The sequence below is a fragment of the Anabrus simplex genome, chromosome 4, assembly GCF_040414725.1.
Source record: "Anabrus simplex isolate iqAnaSimp1 chromosome 4, ASM4041472v1, whole genome shotgun sequence".
Classification (NCBI taxonomy): Eukaryota; Metazoa; Arthropoda; class Insecta; order Orthoptera; family Tettigoniidae; genus Anabrus; species Anabrus simplex.
Genome location: NC_090268.1, coordinates 423750330 through 423770378, shown reverse-complemented (window position 1 = coordinate 423770378; position 20049 = coordinate 423750330). Strand labels below are relative to the sequence as shown.

Here is a 20049-nt window from a genome sequence, read left to right as displayed (position 1 = left end):
AAACATAAAGGTCCAATAATACTGCCTTGAGGAATTCCCCTCTTAATTATTACAGGGTCGGATAAAGCTTCACCTACTCTAATTCTCTGAGTTCTGTTTTCTAGAAATATAGCGACCCATTCAGTCACTCTTTTTTCTAGTCCAATTGCACCCTATCAAATGCCTTAGATGGGTCAATCGCAATACAGTCCATTTGGCCTCCTGAATCCAGGATATCTGCTATATCTTGCTGAAATCCTATAAGCTGAACTTCAGTGGAATAACCTTTCCTAAACCCAAACTGCCTTCTGTCAAACCAGTTATTAGTTTTGCAAACATGTCTAATATAATCAGAAAGAATGCTTTCCCATAGCTTACATACAATGCATGTCAAACTGACTGGCCTGTAATTTTCTGCTTTATGTCCATCACCCTTTCCTTTATACATAGGGGCCACTATAGTAACTCTCCATTCATTTGGTATAGCTCCTTCAACCAAACAATAATCAAATAAGTACTTCAGATATGGTACTATATCCCAACCCATTGCCTTTAGTATATCCCCAGAAATCTTATCAATTCCAGCTGCTTTTCTAGTTTTCAACTTTTGTATCACTGTAAATGTCATTGTTATCATAAGTAAATTTTAATACATCTTTAGTGTTACTCACATCCCCTATCTGGACATTATCCTTGTAACCAACTATCTTTACATACTGCTGACTTAATACTTCTGCCTTTTGAAGATCCTCGCATACACACTCCCCTTGTTCATTAATGATTCCTGGAATGTCCTTCTTTGAACCTGTTTCTAACTTAAAGTACCTATACATACTCTTCCATTTTTCACTAAATTTTGTATAACCACCAATTATGCTTGCCATCATGTTATCCTTAGCTGACTTCTTTGCTAGATTCAATTTCCTAGTAAGTTCCTTCAATTTCTCCTTGCTCCATAACCATTTCTAAGTCTATTTCTTTCCAGTCTGCACCTCCTTCTTAGTCTCTTTACTTCTCCCTTATAATATAGTGGATCCTTACCATTCCTTACCACCTTTAAAGGAACAAACCTATTTTCACACCCAACCAGCCTTTGGGCTGAATACCCAACATACATATAGTACAATGTATCTTTGCACATGGTATATAAGTGATTGATATAATCTGAAGATGTTCATATACAATGAACACTTCACTCTGGTATTAAAAACAGTTTTCCTTTACAGATATAGCAGGTACTGTGACAATGTCTACCATTTTATTATAAGACCTTTGAAAGGGCATGTTAGACCGGCCCTGCAGCAAATGACATCACTAAGGTGGTACCCTGCCTGCTCACCATGCTACAAACTGTCAGGAACAAACCAGGCGCACAAAGCTACCGTAGCCCTCTCTACCACCATTCTGTTGTCACTCTGTTATCTCACTGGGTGCCTCCCAGTGATGTGAAAAATAACTAGAATTTGAACCCAGAGTTTTTGGATCCAAGAAGACTCAAGGCGATTCACCTCTCATAAAGTATCTGGAAGAATCAGCCTCCCTATATATATGGCAGGCCAGATGAGCTTCAGTGGTTCATTACGTGTCAGTCTCTGTGAGAGTGTTGTTAAGAAGTGCTGCTGCGGAGCACTGTTTAAGTCACTGAACAGTGATTACTCTTTTTCATTAAAAACAGTGTGAATGGACCTGCACCCTACCATAAACAACACACAATTCTGATATTTTTGGGGTTTGTGCAACTTTAGTTTATAGTTAATTGATGTATGCTCTGCACATAAGTTTGCTGTCCAGATTCAATACCAGTGATTTTGGTGTGGTATGCTGGGGGAATGAATACAGCTCAAGGCAGACGGTTCATATTGTTTTATTTTTGTTTCAAGTGCTATAAGATTTTTAGTTAATTTGATAGATTCAGGAATGTTACAGTATTACTGGTAATATTTTTTAAACATAGTATGTGATACTTCTTGTACTATATTAAATGAGTTATGAATAGTGAAACTTCTGAATTTGTTCATTAAAATTTATTTAATTCTGGCACTGTTATCTCTTAAAAACTCCAGCAATCCAAAGAACACTAATCTCTTACCTGTATTCCTTGGTGAGATCCCAGAAGAAAGAGAGCCCAACAAATTGCTGCAGAAGTTGTATCATGGCCCTGAAATCACAGCTTAAGTTGTAGTATTTACTAGAAACAATAGTTAATTAGATCAACAAAAAAATTCAGAACACTTTCTACAGTACTTTCTTTCCTTGTGACACACTGAAGCTAACCTTATATTTTACAATTAATCCTGTGGATGCACTTGTGAATGGTCGGCTGTTGAGAGTGCTCTTACATTATTGCAGTGATAAAGTAGTTAAGACCCATTGAAATTTTTTAATTTTGTGTGTGTGTGTGATCCATTTAGTTCTATTTATATATTGGTATTTAGTGCTTGTTGGTAGAAATTGGGAATAGTGATATTTATTTGAATTTTATAACAAGTAGTTCAGTTGGTGTTCAGGTAGATTGTTTTCTAGGTTAAGTACGCTAGGTAGGTTGTTTTGTATTTAGGTTTAGGAAATACTTTGGATAATAATGCAGTATTAAGGTTTAAAATATATGTTTCTAATATCTGTAGGTTCGTTTGTATAATACTTACAAAGGCAGATTATCATAAGGAGTTGTAACTTCCGCAGCTTTTCTGGTATTTCATATAGATATCCATTCAAACTATCACAAAGGTAATAATTTATTCATTTAAATAATACGATACACCTATAAACTGGAGTGTGTATCATAGAGATAGGATAAGAATGCTAGGAGAGGGAAATTTGTAAGCTACGAAAAAGTTAAAGATGACAAACATGAAATCCTAGGTGTAAGGTTCATTTCTAAAGATAATATGCAACTTGATGTCTTTCGAGTGTACAGACCGGGAAAGGGTAGCACTGATGCTGATTCAGAATTATTTGATAAGCTAATCAGTTATGTGGGAATGACATGGAAAGAAATGTGATTGTAGCAGGAGATCTGAATTTACCAAATGTCAATTGAGAAGGTAATGTGAACGATAGGAAGCATGACCAACAAATGGCAAATAATTTAGTATGGGAAGGACAGTTGATTCAGAAAGTGGTGGAACCAACTAGAGGGAAGAATGTCCTGAACGTGGTACTGGTAAAACCAGATCAGCTCTATAAAGAAACTGAAGTAATATATGGTATTAGTGATCACAAAGCTGTTTTTGTTGTAGTTAAAAATAAATGTGATAGAAAGAAAGGTCTTAAAAGTAGGACTATTAGTCAGTACTATATGTCTGATAAAACAGGCATGAGGGAGTTTTTAAAAAGTAACTCTGATCGGTGGAAAACTGTAAATAAAAATGTAAACAGACTCTGGGATGGGTTTAAAGCAATTGTTGAGAAATGTGAAAATAGGTTTGTACCTTTAAAGATGGTAAGGAATGGTAAAGACCTACCTTATTATAAGTAGAGAAATAAAGAGACTAAGAAGGAGGTGCAGATTGGAAAGAAGTAGACTTAGAAATGGCTGTAGAAGTAAGGAAAAATTGAAGGAACTTATTAGAAAACTGAATCCAGTGAAGAAGTCAGCTAAGGATAACATGATGGCAAGCATAACTGGCAGTCATACAAATTTTAGTGAAGAATGGAAGGGTATGTATTGACGCTAGTGTGATAAACTGATTTAATTTGAAAATATTCTCTCACCATGGGTAAATAGTGCAAGTATTGAGCTCAAATTATTATTATTATTATTATTATTATTATTATTATTATTATTATTATTATTATTATTATTATTATTATTATTATTATTATTATTATTATTGTTATTATTATTATTATTATTATTACGTCATGTTATGTCATGAAACATATACTGTATATAGGCCTAATGCTAAAGAGGTATTAAAATTTACACATGATAACAATGAAATTTACAATAAGATACAAAGGTTGAAAACTAGAAAAGCGGCTGGAATTGATAAGATTTCTGTGGCTATACTAAAGACAATGGTTGGGATATAGTACCATATCTGAAGTGCTTATTTGATTATTGTTTGCATGAAGGAGCTATACCAAATGAATGGAGAGTTGCTATAGTTGTTATAGAGTGATAAACATAAAGCTGAAAATTACAGGCCAGTAAGTCTGACATGCATTGCATGTAAGTTTGGGGAAGGCATTCTTTCTGATTGTATTAGACATGTTTGCAAAATTAATAACTGGTTTGATAGAAGGCAGTTTGGGTTTAGGAAAGGTTGTTCCACTGAAGCTCTACTTGTAGGATTCCAGCAAGGTATAGCAGATATCCTGAATTCAGGAGGTCAATTGGACTGTATCATGTTTGACTTATCTAAGGCATTTGATAGGGTAGATCATGGTAGACTACTGGCAAAAATGATTGAAATTGGACTAGACAAAAGAGTGACTGAATGGGTGGCTATATTTCTGGAAAATAGATCTCAGAGAATTAGAGTAGGCAAAGCTTTATCTGACCCTGTAATAATTAAGAGGGAATTCCTCAAGGCAGTATTATTGGACCTTTATGTTTTCTTGTATACCTATATAAATGATATGAGTAAAGAAGTTGAATCAGAGATAAGGCATTTTGCAGATAATATTATTCTGTATAGAGTAATAAATAAGTTACAAGATTGTGAGCAACTGCAAAATGACCTTGATAATGTGAGATGGACAGCAGACAATGGTATGATAATAAACAGGGTTAAAAGTCAGGTTGTGAGTTTCATAAATAAGAAAAGTCCTCTCAGAGTTAATTACTGTGTTGATGGGATGAACGTTCCTTATGGGGATCACTGTAAGTACCTAGGTGTTAATATAAGGAAAGATCTTCGCTGGGCTAATCACATAAATGGGATTGTAAATAAAGGGTACAGATCTCTGCACATGGTTATGAGGGTGTTTAGAGGTTGTAGTAACAATTTAAAGGAAAGGGCATATAATTCTCTGGTAAGACCCCCAACTAGAGTATGGTTCCAGTGTATGGGACCCTCACCAGAATTACTTTTTTCAAGAACTGGAAATGACCATACAAACAGTCCTAATTTACATATTTTATGAATGACCTTGTCTAAAAATGTGGTAACAAATTGCATATTAGTTCTATAAGAACACAATTATTGCTGTGTTGAATTGAACCTTGTTTAAAGGTTGAGGTCGTAAGAAGTAAGCTTGGAACTTGAACAGCTTAATCTTTAGAATAATAATAAAGAAAAGTGTTATTGATTACTCCAGGTGAAGTTTAAATAAATTTTAAAATTGCTAGTTTGTTGTTAATCTTTTGTGATGAGATAAGTCTGCTGCCTTCATAAATTATGTTGTAGGAGTGAGGAAAAATGCTTGATAGTAAGTAGCCATAATTATAAAGTTCTATAAGAACACAGTTAATTCTGCATTGAATTGAACTTTGTTAAAAGGCGCTCTGTAAAGGTTGAGGGCGTAAGAAACAAATTTAAAGCTTAAACAGATTAATCTTTAGAATAATGATGAAGAAAAGTAAGTTTGATCACTACAAGTGGGATTTAAAATAAAATTTAAAATTGCTAGTTTGTTGTTAATCTTGTGTGATGAGATAAGTCTGCAGTCTTCTTAAAGCACATTGTAGGAGCGAGGAATAGTGCTCGATGGCAAGTAGCTCTATTTATATTAGCTAGAACGTGCAACTGCAGCTTCTTATATACAGAGTTGAAAGGGAAATGTGGTTTAAAGTCTGTAACAAGAGGAGAGTTACGTATTAGGGAATTAAATTAAAGAAAAGGTGAGTTAAAAAAAAAAAAAAGATGTGTGTAAATTCACTTACCCTTTTGTCAATCATGATGTTAATTGGTTAAAGTAAAGGTGAGCTAAAGAAAAACACTGTATGTAATTTCATTTATATTTTCGACTGTTACCGAGCTCGATAGCTGCAGTCGCTTAAGTGCGGCCAGTATCCAGTATTCGGGAGATAGTAGGTTCGAACTGCACTGTTGGCAGCCCTGAAGATGGTTTTCCATGGTTTCCCATTTTCACACCAGGCAAATGCCGGGGCTGTTCCTTGATTAAGGCCACGGCTGCTTCCTTCCCACTCCTAGCCCTTCCCTGTCCCATCTTCGCCATAAGACCTATCTGTGTCAGTGCGACGTAAAGCAACTAGCAAAAAAAAGTCTTTTTGACTGTTATAGTGGTAATCAGTTGCTATGGTAGCGTTGAAATGACTGACACTTGTGTTTCTGCTGTTATATCGATGTGAGATTGGGAGAGGTGGGTGTGATGGAGGAGGGAGGGGGGGGGGATAGGCAGGGCATTAAGTTTATGTGTTATTGGTAGTGGTGAGCTTTTGGGGGCGGACAGGGTAGTAGTTGTGTTTATTAAAATAATAGGGATCCTGGAAGATGATAATTTAAGATTATTTGGAATGATGTTTTGTTTTGAATCTAGTGATTGCAATAATTTTGGTCATATTTCATATACCATAATGGGTTTTATATCACTGAGTTTTAGATTTTTGTTATAGTATTGGTCTAAAAATACATAGAGATGTTTTCTGATTTATTCATCAATTTCCTTTTGCCTACATATTTAATAATTGTCAGGTCTTGATCTATAGTGATGAAATGGTGTCCTGTTCTTTCATATGGGAACTCATAGCTGATGATGATGCTGATGATGATGCTTGTTGTTTTAAGGGGCCTAACAGCGAAGGTCATCGGCCCCTAATGGGACGAAATGAAAGAACAAAAATTACAAAGGCATCCACCGACCAAAATAAAAATAAAAAATGTCATGAAGAATGAATGGATGGACAGGAACCCAACAAAACACAAAACAAACAAAAACAAAAACCAGTGGATCGGATTCAATAGAGAACGAAAATAACAGTATTACCGACCAAGGTACCACTTATAAAGCACAATGATGCTTGGTGTCTAAAGGGGGTGCAAAATCCACGTCTAAGGCCCCACAGAATGGTACATGTCGCGAGTAAAATAGAACCATGGTATGTGTCATTTTGGGGTATTAATCAGAAGTAGCGAAGACTCACGGTGTTCCACAAAAGATGGTACTACTCACAAGTATTGTACTTCGTACAGGTAACGCAGACCTATGGTGTTTCGCACACAATGGCGTCACTTACAGCCAACGCAAACCGATGAGTTTCCGCACCTAGGGTACTAGTCACGGGTGCCGGTCCCAAGGGCCCCGTGGTGTTCCGCACATAGTGAGTACTAATCACAGGCAACGCAGACCCACGGTGTCGCTCATATAGTGGTACAACTCACAGGCTACGCCCAGACCCGCGGTGTTGCCCACATGGGTACAACGCACGGGTACTGGAATCCACCAGGCCAGGCTTTTTACTGCAACGAATCACAAACATATTTCGTACCATATTAGTGATACTACTCGCAAGTACATGCAACCCATGGTGTTCCCCGCATGATGGTACGAATCAAAAGTAGTTGCATGGTTCTAATTCATTCATCCCTTGGTCGCCCCTTTTAGTCGCCTCGCACGACAGTCAGGGGATACCGTGGGTGTATTATTCGTCTGCCTCCCCCACCCACAGGGGGTGTGTGTTTGGTCCGCGAGAGGTATTTTATTTCCCTCAAGTCCGCCGGCAAGCCGGTTAGGACCCCCCTATCCGCCACCTGGGACGCGCCACGTGGGAGTATCACCTCTCCCCCTGCTACGCCTGCGTAGCAGGTTCGTGGACTCATAGCTGAAAACTTGTTGTGTTTGATGGCATTAAAATGTTCCAAGTAACTAGTGTGAAAACTTCAGCCTGTTTGCCCGATGTATGAGATGCCACATTGTGTGCAAGCGAGCCTGAATATGCCTGAACCTGAATAAATGTTGCTGTTTGAATTGACTGTGTTGTGACTGAAGAATAATTTCTGGTTAGTGTTGGTTGTTCTAAAGGCTATGCATGTTTTTTGGTTTGTTTTTTTGTAGGGTTCGAGACCTGGTAAATGTCTAGATTGTGAGTGAAGGTAATAAACTTGGATTTTTTGGGTCTGTCAGGGATGAGTTTTGTTGTTAATTGAGTTTGATTTTGTTGATTAAATAAACAATTGTTTCTGGCTTATACCCATGAATGTTTGCTAAATATTTTATATAATTGAGTTCTGCTTTTAGGTTTTTAGGTGATAGAGCAATTTTTAAGGCTCTGTAAATTAAACTGCGAAAGGTAGCCAATATATGGGAGTTGGGACATAATGAAGTATTTTTTATTGTTGTTGAGGTGTGAGTAGGTTTTCTATAAATTTCGAAGTCAAAGCTATCATTATTACGTGTTACTGTGATATCTAGGAAATGTAAGGATCCATTGACTTTGTCTTCCTTGGTAAATTTAATATTTTGGTTTAGATTATTTTTCTTTAACTCACCTTTATTTTAACCAATTAACATCATAATTGACAAAGGGGTAAGTGAATTTACTCACATTGTTTTTTCTTTGAACTCACCTTTCTTTCAATTTCATTCCATAATACGTAACTCTCTTCTTGTTACAGACTTTAAACCACATTTCTCTTTCAACTCTCTATATATGAAGCTGCAGTTACACCTTCTTGCTAATATAAATACAGCTACTTACTTATCATTGAGCACTATTTCTCACTCCTACAACGTGCTTTAAGAAGACTGCAGACTTATCTCATCACACGAGATTAACAACAAACTAGCAACTTTAAATTTTATTTTAAACCCCACTTGGAGTGATCAAAAATACTTTTCTTCATCATTATTCAAAAGATTAAGCTGTTTAAGCTTCAAGCTTATTTCTTATGCCCTCAACCAAAACAGGGCACCTTTAAACAAGGTTCAATTCAACGCAGCAATAATTGTGTTCTTATAGAACTATTAATATGCAACTTGTTACAACATTTTTAGACAAGGGTATTCATAAAATATGTAAATTAGGACTGTTTGTAAGGCTTTATAAAGGCTTTATTATAAGAATATTTTAACTACTGTCATCCCTCTCACTCATTTTTTGACGCATGTACCTACAACATCATCCCCACATTTATAATTTGTAATTTTTTCTTAAAAAACTACAGTTAAGAGCAGTCAGTATCCTGATGTATTATCTTTCAGGTTTGATATTAATGGTGAAGATGCCCTTAAAGAAAGGGCGAAACATGTCCCTATAATTTACTTCATAAGTTTTAATTCTTAATTAAAATACTCTTTATGTATTGAATAGGTTGATTTCAATTGTACCGGTCGGTACGCCTCTACGCCGCACATTTGAATTTTCCACCTTAAAGTACTCCTCTACAGGAGAAACTCTGAACTTTAACTGTATCAACTCATAAGTTTCTCAGAAGATGTCACTACCGGAAATTTTGTGATTACGAAGTTGTCAGTACTGTATGCAACGTATTTTGTTTTCTGTTGATCAAGAAGTGCAGACATTCTCTCATAGATGTCTCTACTGTAAAACTGGGATCATGCACCCTGGTGCAAAGTGAATGAACTTTCTTGAAGAAATCTTGTATTCAGAAGTTTTTGTCTTTACTAAATTTTGTTCTTTCATTTGTGGGTTGGCAATATTAATCTTTCTTTCCGCCAGTTTTGAACTTAGCCAATCAGTAATTTCTGCAATTTATTTCCAACCAATCCTAGGTTTCTTCTTCTATTTTGATGTGTAACTTTTAGCCAGCCAATAAAGTTGAGTGGGTGTGTCTTAATTATTTATGAAAGGTCTCGAGTCTTCCCTGAGTGTATAAAAACTGCTGATTGTCATGGCTCCTGGCCACTCGAACAACATCTAGCCTAGTGTATGGAAGTGTAGCAGGAGGCAGGAAGCACCTCTTTCATCCGGCAGCAGCTCTTCACCAAGGTAATGGCCACTTAACTTCTTTATTTCTCGCTAGCTCAGCAGTCTAAACCGCGGGGAAGGTCCGAAACCTTTACTATGTAACCTATCTTGTAACATGTAATTTGCCGTCGCTTTAGTAAAAACTTCATCTATCTTTAACTGTAAGTCAGGGATAGAGAGTGCTTTACCCTCTTGAGCTCCCCTTCATTTTTGGTTTGAGGTGACTACATTTTGTAACTGTTTCTTCCCTTCCGTAATGTCTTAAAGTTTTCTCATACGAGTCACCTCCCTAGCTTGGGAATAGCCCCTGTGTCATTGGCCTAGTGCCTCTTAGGTTTTAAAATGTGTATTTAGGAGTGCTAATTCACGCCTCCTTTCCTTTCTTGCATTTAGGGCCATTTAAATTAACCTATTATTTTTCGTTTCCTTTTAAGGCCCTGTAGGCTGGGTATGAGATACCCCTGTTTAATTCTTGTAAGTTATGCCTTAATGGCATGTGATTGTAAAGTCTGGTATTACCCTTATAAGCTTGAAAAATTGAGAGTGGGTTAGCTCTTTTATTTGGGGTAAAAGTGCCTCTAGGAGGCCTGACATGTTTTTTTTTGGAGCTTATGCTTCTTGAATGAAGGGGTTTTCTTCCCTTTGAACAAATGACTGTACCTTGGTAAAGTTGGGCTAATAGTTCAAGGATTGTGTAATTGGGGCTCGAAGCCCAGAACTTTTAAGGACCCCGAAACTCGGGCTTTCATTTGTAAAAGTTATACCTTGTACCTGATTAGTGGATAGTGGTTGAGTTGTTGTTATCTGTTTAAATTCTATGTAAAATTTGTTTTTTCTACTTATGAAAATATAACCTTTATTGAAATTTTAATTCATCTTTCGACCTTGTAGTTAGACCCATTCCAGCCCGCACCTTCTTTCACCTCTGCCTTCCACGGGTAGCCTCGTAACATTAATAAAGATTAATATTTCTTTGACTTTAATGTACAATTCAATGCAGACCAAAATATGAGAATTACAATGTGTAAATGGTATGTTCTGAGCTGTCAATGGAGAGTTGGAGTGGAATCACATTAGTAGACGAATAAGTTTCAGTGGTGTCTTTAAAAGTAGGAAGATCACAATATGAATATAAAGTTGGAATTCAAGAGGACAATTTGGGGCAAATATTCATTTATAGGAAGGGGAGTTAGGGATTGGAATAACTTCCAATTTCTGTGAAATAATTTAAGAAAAGGCTAGGAAAGAAACAGAGAGGGAATCTGCCACCTGGGCGACTGTCCTAAATGCAGATCAGTATTGATTGATTTATTGATTAGTTTGGTGAACTGTACCAGCTGCGCAGTGTAGGGGTAGCATGCCTTCCTCTTACCTAGAGGCACCGGGTTCAATCACTGGTCAGGTCAGGGATTTTTACCTGTATTTGAGGGCTCGTTCGAGGTCCACTCAGTCTACATGATTTCAATTGAGGAGCTATCTGACGGTGAGATGGCAACCCCGGTCTAGAAAGCCAAGAGTAACAGCCTAGAGGATTTATCATGGTAACTACATGACACCTCATAATCTGCAGGCCTTCGGGCTGAGCAGCGGTCACTTGGTAACCCATGGCCCTTTGGGGCTCTTACGTCATATAGGGGGGCAGGGGATTAAGCTATAACCTTTAAGATTCTGGTGAATTATTAGGCTCCTTAAAACTAAAAGTACCACTCACCAAGGTAGTGTGTTTTTTTATCCACTAATAATAATAATAATAATAATAATAATAATAATAATAATAATAATAATAATAATAATAATAATAATAATAATAATCGTATGGCCTCAGCTACCATGTGCAGACATTTCAATTTGACGCCATCTGGCTATCTGCTCGTCAATTTCGATGTTCCGTTTTACTCTAGACCCACTAGATGGCAGACAGAGTGAACCAGATCGCTCTTGGGTGTCTGTGGCTGAGATTTAATGAATTTTTTTGGGTAAACACCAAATGTGTCACCAGAGATCTTTTACATGCCGACATCGTACGACATGGAGTGTCGAATGGACTTTTTTCTGCCCTTCAAAATTCCGACTACCTCTGCTGGGTGTGAACCCGCTATCATGGGATCCAGAGGCTGACACACTACCACTGATCCATAGAGGCAGCTTTCTACCCACTAAATGTACTGAACTACTATTTACAGTCTTTACAAATTGTTTGAGTTTTCCACTTGATACAGGTTGTACTCAAAGATGCAAATGAACACACAGCCCAGTGGCGTGAACTCCTGCTATCCAACACATTCTCTCACATTGCAGCCTCATTCCTGGGGCAGTTCACTTCACAGCTTGTCACACTTCTTGCAGACACACTGACTCGCAGTCTCGTAATTACTCCTGTCGAATAGCACCAAGTAGAAAGCTAAGAGTGACGGCCTAGAGGATTCATCATGCTAACCACATGACACCTCATAATCTGCAGGCCTTCGAGCTGAGCAGTGGTCGCTTGGTAAGCCATGGCCCTTCAGGGTTGTTGTGCCGTGTAGGTGTGAGGGGGAGTGAGCTATAACCTCCCTCATATTGCAGCCTCATTCCTGGAGCAGTTCACTTCACAACTTGTCACACTTCTTGCAGACATACTGACTCATTGCAGTCTTGTAACTACTCTTGTTTGTTTGCAATTGACTGAAGACCGATTGACTCCCTCCTAGCTCTTAATATAGGTCAGTGAAAAATTCTCGCAATTTCCATTTCCTTAACGTCTTCATCCGACAGATGAGTCACCATCAACGTCATATGCCCTCACTCCGTATGAACATTGAGGAAAGGTTTGCAATTGAATCCAGGCTTTCGACAAGCAATCTAGTGATTGGAAATTGTATGCTATCTCTCCTATCCTGCCAGCAAACATTCTGATGGTGAGCATTTTTTCGATCAACAGGACTCAAACCGGCCAACTACTGCATCATGCAATATAGACTTTACGCCTTAATGGTCATGGCCACAGTGAGGGTTCAAATTTCTTCACCTTGTTCCAGTTATTTCTAGGGTTGCTGGAGCCACCCAGGTTCATTCTGGTTTTGGCCGGGGGTTTAAGACAGGATGCCCTTCCTGACACCACATGATTCTTGAGATGAAAATCTTGACACATGATCGACTGGGATTCAAGCCTCAGCCTTCTGGGTGGGAAGCCAGCAGTTAAGCCAATGAGCTAATCACACCGCCTATCATAAAATACAAATTATTCTTACCTAACTGCACGTTGCTGTTTCTTACAGAGGCCAAAGCGAAATGTAGCTTCCGATGAAGTCTGTCTCATTTATAGCTGTGACACAGTGTGGAAGCTGCTTAGGTATCAGTTCTGCAAAGTAGAGCGTGACTTGTACATCTGGACATTACAGAGGCCATGCGGTTAGAGTCGCACAGCTGTGTGCTTGCATCTGGGAGATAATGGGTTTGAACACTACTGTTGACAGCCCTGAAGATGGTTTTCTGTGATTTCCCTATTTTGACACCAGGCAAATGCTGGGGCTGTACCTTAATTAAGGCCACAGCTGCTTCCTTCCCACTCCTAGGCCTTTCCTATCCAATTGTCATCATGAGACCTGTCTGTGTCAGTGCGGCATACAGCAGATTGTAAAACAGAAAAGGTGCAAACCATAAGTCTGGTGATGCTATAGTAGCACTTTCTGGCCAGAACCAGGGAGGAAGGTAATGGCAAACTACTTCACTCCTTCTCATGACTTGTGTGCCTCAACAAACTTCCCCTTGTGGGTCGAGGTGGTAGAATAACACCCACAGTATCTACTGCCTGTCATAAGAGCCAATTAAAAGGGGCCCCAGAGGCTCTTAACTTGGGAGCATGTGTTGGCGACCTCAAGGCCGTTAGTTGAGTCCTGCCACTGCTTCCACGTACTTGTGCCAGGCTCCTCACTTTCATCTTTCCTATCTGACCTCCCTCAGTCAACTCAATGGTATTAAATCATTTGAGGCCTGGGGAGTCTTTCGTTTTCATGCCCTTCAATTCCTTGTCTTTCTTTGGCTGATACCTCTATTTTTTGAAGTGTTCGACCCCTTCCATTTTTTCCCTCCGCCGCAAAGAACAACCTCTATCAGTTCAAGTGGAAATTCCTCAAAACTTCAAGATGCCCTGTTATTACTACATCATTTGACATGACTAAATTTCAAAATGGGTTAGTGTTTTTCCATACATGTGTCTGGTAAACTTTTATGACAACATATTTCCAGTACCTCACCTCAAACATGAACGTGTCAACTTCTTCACGTATTTCTTCATCACTTAGCAACTTGCCTCCTTCAGAAGCTTCCAGCAGAAGATCTAGAAATGCCTTCCTCTTTTTCTGCCCTATTTTAATGAACAGAAAGTCCAATTAAGCTCAAGTAATATAAAAAGATATAAGATAAATATCAATATCATTCAGAGTGTAGCATTTCTTTCTGAAGGACAATGATCAATGATGTGATAAATTAAGCTGGACAAGAAATAGAAAAAGGGAGACTGACATATGCAGCCATGGATGAAGTAGAGCCTGCAATGAATACCCTACAATGGACACCCTCTTAACAGGCCAACCCACTAAATGGCATCATTTTCAGTTTCCTGTGATTGCAAGCACCCCTGCTGCTCTCCACCTCACCCCTATTATAAATGAGATAAAACTGTTTTATGCCAGATATCAATTACAATAGCAAATACCATATTTAGTCAGCTTAATACATTTTGAAATATTGTTTAAAGCATCTTAAATTGAAGTACAATACTATAAACTGCGGGATTTCCACCTCCATAGTATAACGGTTAGCATTCTTATCATCATTCTTGATGGTCTGGATTCAATTCCTGGTACTGTCAAAGATTTAAGAATGACAGGGGGGGGTGGGGGCTGGTATGCAATTAAAATGGTACAAGCAGTTAAACCTTCATTAAGGTGTGCCTGAAAAGAGCCACACCATCTCGGAATGAGGACACGAGTTTACTTATGAATTGCTGGGTAGGCCCTTTATTTTAATCACTGCCATCTCAGTCTCTATATACTGCCTGCTCTGTGCCTTGAGAATTGCATTTACAGCAACATTGCAGATGGCAGCACTTACTGCACCCAGAGCACATGTTGGTTAAATGAGAGAGTGTCCATAACACCAATATAAAATGAAAAATAATTCTTAACGTGCTACTAATTGAGAAGATATTGCACATACAGAAACTTACATTTCACATATGAGCTTGGCTTAAGATATACAGATTCTGCCAGAAAAATTTATACACTCTTTGTAGACAATATCGGGATATGGACATTGTCCACTGTTATCATTGTTTTTAAATGTTGTAGTATGGTCTTTCGCTCAACAGATGTCGGTACTTGCATCACGATAGTGGGAAAACAAAATGGCTGGAGCACGCTTGACGTTCGAGCAATGAAAGTGGTTTATCAGGTTTGATAATGCCGTTAAAGTGCAACGTCAGTGGAGGAGGGAGTTTGAAACAGAATCCCCAAAACACCCAGCAATTAAATGCATTACTGGGAAGTTTGAGACGCATGGAACAATTTGTGATATTCACAAAGGAAGATTGGGAAGAACGCGCACAGCTATCAGTCCTGCTTCGTCGGCTCACGTGTTGGAAAGTTTTGCTAATTCTCCATAGAAGTCTGCTATGCAATGTGCATGGGAAGTGTACGATGAGTTTTGAAAACAGCTAAGTGGAAAGTTTACATCCCACGATTACTGCATGCACTTAATGAGAACGATCCCGATCGTCAAATGGAATTTTGCGAATGGTATCAGCAAATGGTAACCCAAGATGAACAATGTCTGATGAAGTTAGTGTGGTCTGCTGAACCCCAGTTTAAACTTAATGGAGCAGTGAATCGACATAACTGTGTCTTCAAGGGTTATGAACTTCATGTTGTTGGTCCGTACTGAACTGAAATAACATATAAATTATAAACAGGAGAGTTTTCTACCTATTCAATACTTTGTTGTATTTACAATGTTATTTACATTACATGGGACTAGTTTCAACCCTACTCAGTGTCATCATCAGCCACATTAAATATACACAATATTTGGCAAAATCCTAAAACATGTTTCTAAGCAGTAAGAATCTTATGAATATATAATTTACAATATGAAGTGTGGTTGAATTAGGCAAGGTGCTATGGAACTCAAAATGTTGCAAATGAAAGTGAAATATTACGTGTGACATAGGTGAGCAATAAATAATACAAATACACTGAACATGCTAAAAACTTTGGAATAAAAGTACAAATGAGATGCTCGGTGTTGTAGGTCAAAAATTTCAGTATGATTTTAGACTCACGGAATTCAGTAGGTCCTGGTAATACATCCGATGTCTTTTGCAGAAACTCTCCAACCATTCATTATGTGCTTTGAATTCAATACCCAGCTTTTTAGCCATCTTTTTAGTACATTCTTGTAACACTGGACCCGAAGTGCAACGATTTTTTGCCTAAACACTAACAAGCCACCACCACACTATTTCATTAATGTCTTGGTTTTCAGTTTTCTTACGTTCTTTCTTTATTTTACCATTACCATAGTTTTCCCAATAGGTAGCAGGTAGGGACCCTCTTCGGAAGCAGCCCTACCCAGGGAGTGGCGCCCCTGCCTATGTAAGTCCCAGAGCACTTTGACCCAGTGTGTAGCAACTGGTATGGGTCCCAGCTCAGGGTTACGAGTGAAGACCTCAACGGCATCTACAGCGGAGAAGGTGTACTTCGGTTCAGTGGAGATGGTGGAAGATGTACTCCAGAGGGGCGGCTACGAAAGGCGTCTGTCTCCATCTTAGGGGCGGCCTAGTTTTGAACCTGGAAGTAGGTATAAAATGCCTTTGGGTGTGGCGAGCCCATCGTAACAATAGCCTATATGAACTAAGCAGATATGATTCCAGTTTCCTAGATGGAGACCTAAGTCCACTTCATGTACTAGCATTAATGATTCCTTGTCAAGAGACACATGAAATGTGTGAACTTTTGGTTGAATACGGGGGGCAATCCCAATGTTCGGGCAAAGATGGAATACAGTGAAGATGACAAAGCCTTTGATTTCACAGATGATGGTGACTGCAAGTGTAATTGGAAGAACATGTTGCATGCTCTATGCATGCGGCCAGATGCTAATTTAGACAATGTTACAAATGCTGGTGGAAGAGGGAAACGCAGATTGTGAGGCACTCTACCTGGGGAACTCTCCGCTCACACTCACGATAATCAGGGGAAATGTGGAGCTCATCAAAGCACTACTGGAAACAAGAAAGGCAAACCCCAATCAACAGTTGATATCAAAAGTTGCAGTGCCGCTAGGTGTACTGAGGACTCGGTCAGGCACAGACAAGCTACCGCCAAACGACATCATGGAAATGTTTTTAACATTGGAACATCATGTCAGAAGAAGGAGGGTGGAATGACAGAACAAAGTGGAGAGGAATCATATTTGCTCCCACCCAGTGTCAGCTGGAAATGGGAAAATGAGTATGATGATGATGATGATGATGATGATGATGATGGCAGTTTTCCCTCTGCTTCAATTCTGTTTCTTATTTAAATTCTCATGCACTTGAGTTTTACCTACATTGAACATCTTCACAAGCTGCATTACATTCAGTTCATCTCGTTCACCACCATTAATCACTTTACTCTCATGTTAAGATCAAACAAAACTCTTGCTTTTGAAGACATAATGAATAATGGTGGACTACGTCAGTAATGTATGTTTAGAAGTGCTCAGTTAAAATCTGATTGACAAGGGCTGAGACAGATACAGGCATTCATTTATTAACAGGTCAATAAAGTAAGAATTGGGCAAGGCTTGGACAACAATAAACAACAATTAGCCATACACTTTACTGTGCAAGACCTATTTGCCCATTCCTTGTTAGCTATAGAATCAACTGTTACAGCAGACGAGTTAGACTTATATAGTGTGCCTTAGAATTTTCTAAACACTGCATTCTGGAACTTGGAAATTTTCCGTTAAAATGCGTATTTTGATACCTGTAGTCTGCATAGCACAGTTTCTGTTTAATAAAGGGAATTTAACATGTTTTTCAACAATTAATTCATGGGAACACCAAATATTTCTGTTAGAGACAAGTTTCTGTTTAATCAAAGGTCTGTTGAAGGCAGGTTTTACTGTATAGTAGGAGGGGGACACAGTTAATAGAACTTTTCAGTTTATCGAAACACAAAATGTAATATGAGAACATTATAACTTACCTGTAAAATAATTGACAATTATATGTGAAATTACATGTTTCATTCTACAAGAACTTCCTCACATTGTATGAAATCACTTATAACTTACCGAGCTCGATAGCTGCAGTCGCTTAACTGCAGCCAGTATCCAGTATTCGGGAGATAGTGGATTCGAACCCCACTGTTGGCAGCCCTGAAAATGGCTTTCCGTGGTTTACCTTTTCACACCAGGCTGTACCTTAATTAAGGCCACAGCTGCTTCCTTCCCACTCCTAACCCTTTCCTGTCCCATCGTCCCCAAAAGACCTGTCTCTGTCGGTGCAACGTAAAACAACTTGTACCAAAATAAAAAAGAAAAACTTTTAACATAGCACCACAGAGGCCATTCAGATAAAGACAGGAAACTTTCTCAACATTTCTAAAAGTGTTGATGGCAGAATTCTATTCATAAGTCATCTCACTTGTTCATAATATCACACCGGGCGAGTTGGCCGTGCGTGTAGAGGCGCGCGGCTGTGAGCTTGCATCCGGGAGATAGTAGGTTCGAATCCCACTATCGGCAGCCCTGAAGATGGTTTTCCGTGGTTTCCCATTTTCACACCAGGCAAATGCTGGGGCTGTACCTTAATTAAGGCCACGGCCGCTTCTTTCCAACTCCTAGGCCTTTCCTATCCCATCGTCGCCATAAGACCTATCTGTGTCGGTGCGACGTAAAGCCCGTAGCATAATATCACCATTTCACAATCATTCACAATTGTTTTTGCCATGAAAACTATACAGGGTGGTCAGATAAATAAGCTTATTAGCCATGCCAAGAAATCAGCATCAAACACAAACACACCATTGGTTTCAGCCTGTGTCCCCCTAGTGCACTTGCTATAGAGTGATCCTGTCAGCCTGGAAGTCTGGATTTTAACCCCTCCCCTGGTGAGGATTTATTCTTCATCTGGTGCTCTCATGCTAGTCTTAAACCATATACAGATTTAGCAACAGCGCTGTGCAAAGCCCACTTGAATTCACCAGTGAAGTGATCTGATTGGCTTACTTCAGCAGCTGATAAAATGACAAATTTTTTCAATTTATTTATCAGCATGACAAACGTTGATATACCTGGTTCACATTGTTTCTGACCGCACTGTATATGCAGGTTAAAGATGATCTGACAGATTGAATCTGAGGATGTTCTTGTAAAATGAATCATGTCATTCCACTTATAATTGTCCATTCTTTTACAGGTATATTATAGTATTCTTAGTTACTACATTTCAGTGTTTTCACTGGCTAAAAAGCTTATAGGTTCTATTATAGTAAATAAAAGTTGAAAATTGTACAAAATTATCTAAGAAAATAGTTGCAGAAAGTATCCAGCCACAAGAGGGTCAATGTGAAATGTGTCTCCTAACCTGTGTTGACATGATATCTGTAGGTCCTAATGTGTATATCTTTAATTAATTGGATTTAGCATGTGAAATGGGGTGAACACAACTAGTGAAGTGGTTTAGCTGCTGTTGTTTCCACTTAAACAACCTAGGTTTAAAGCTTCATGAGCACTGGAGAAGTAGTTTCATCTGAAAGATCACATGACATCTGGCCTCAAGCTCCTAGTCAAACAGGACATCCTATCAATGCACTTGTAACCAACTAGATCCTGGTGACTTTATCCAAGGGAGGTGGGCCTCACCTGTCCTGAGGGTTGCATACACGGGCAACGAGCAATAAATAGGAGCAGGCCACTGAATCCTAGGAAGAAGAGTGCAGGGATTCCAGCCGCGTACACACGTCCTCCGTAGTGGAATTGGTGACTCGATAAGGCTGCCTTGTCCGCATGCCGGGTGGAGCAGAGTCTTCCCTCATCAGACTGAAGAAACTAGGTTTCTAAAGTTGTTCCAGAGGTGTCCCAACCACCATGGCCTCTGCCTTGACACCTGCTGCTATGGTTGACCAGGGCTACTTTGGTGGGCTACATGAACTGGAATCCAACCGAAAGATTAACAAGTTCATCCCTCGTGGATGGCAAATGTC

The 20049-nt window shown here is 38.9% G+C and overlaps 1 protein-coding gene across 1 annotated transcript in view; it reads right to left on the bottom strand.

The window, feature by feature from the left end:
• LOC136872312 (uncharacterized) overlaps positions 1-20049 on the bottom strand; it is a 256624-nt gene that overhangs the window by 5515 nt on the left and 231060 nt on the right. The window contains exons 23-24 of the mRNA XM_068227426.1: positions 14050-14159; positions 2069-2137 (exon numbers count right to left, since the gene is read on the bottom strand). Coding sequence (XP_068083527.1) covers positions 2069-2137; positions 14050-14159 — 179 coding nt within the window. The remainder of the gene's footprint in view (positions 1-2068; positions 2138-14049; positions 14160-20049) is intronic.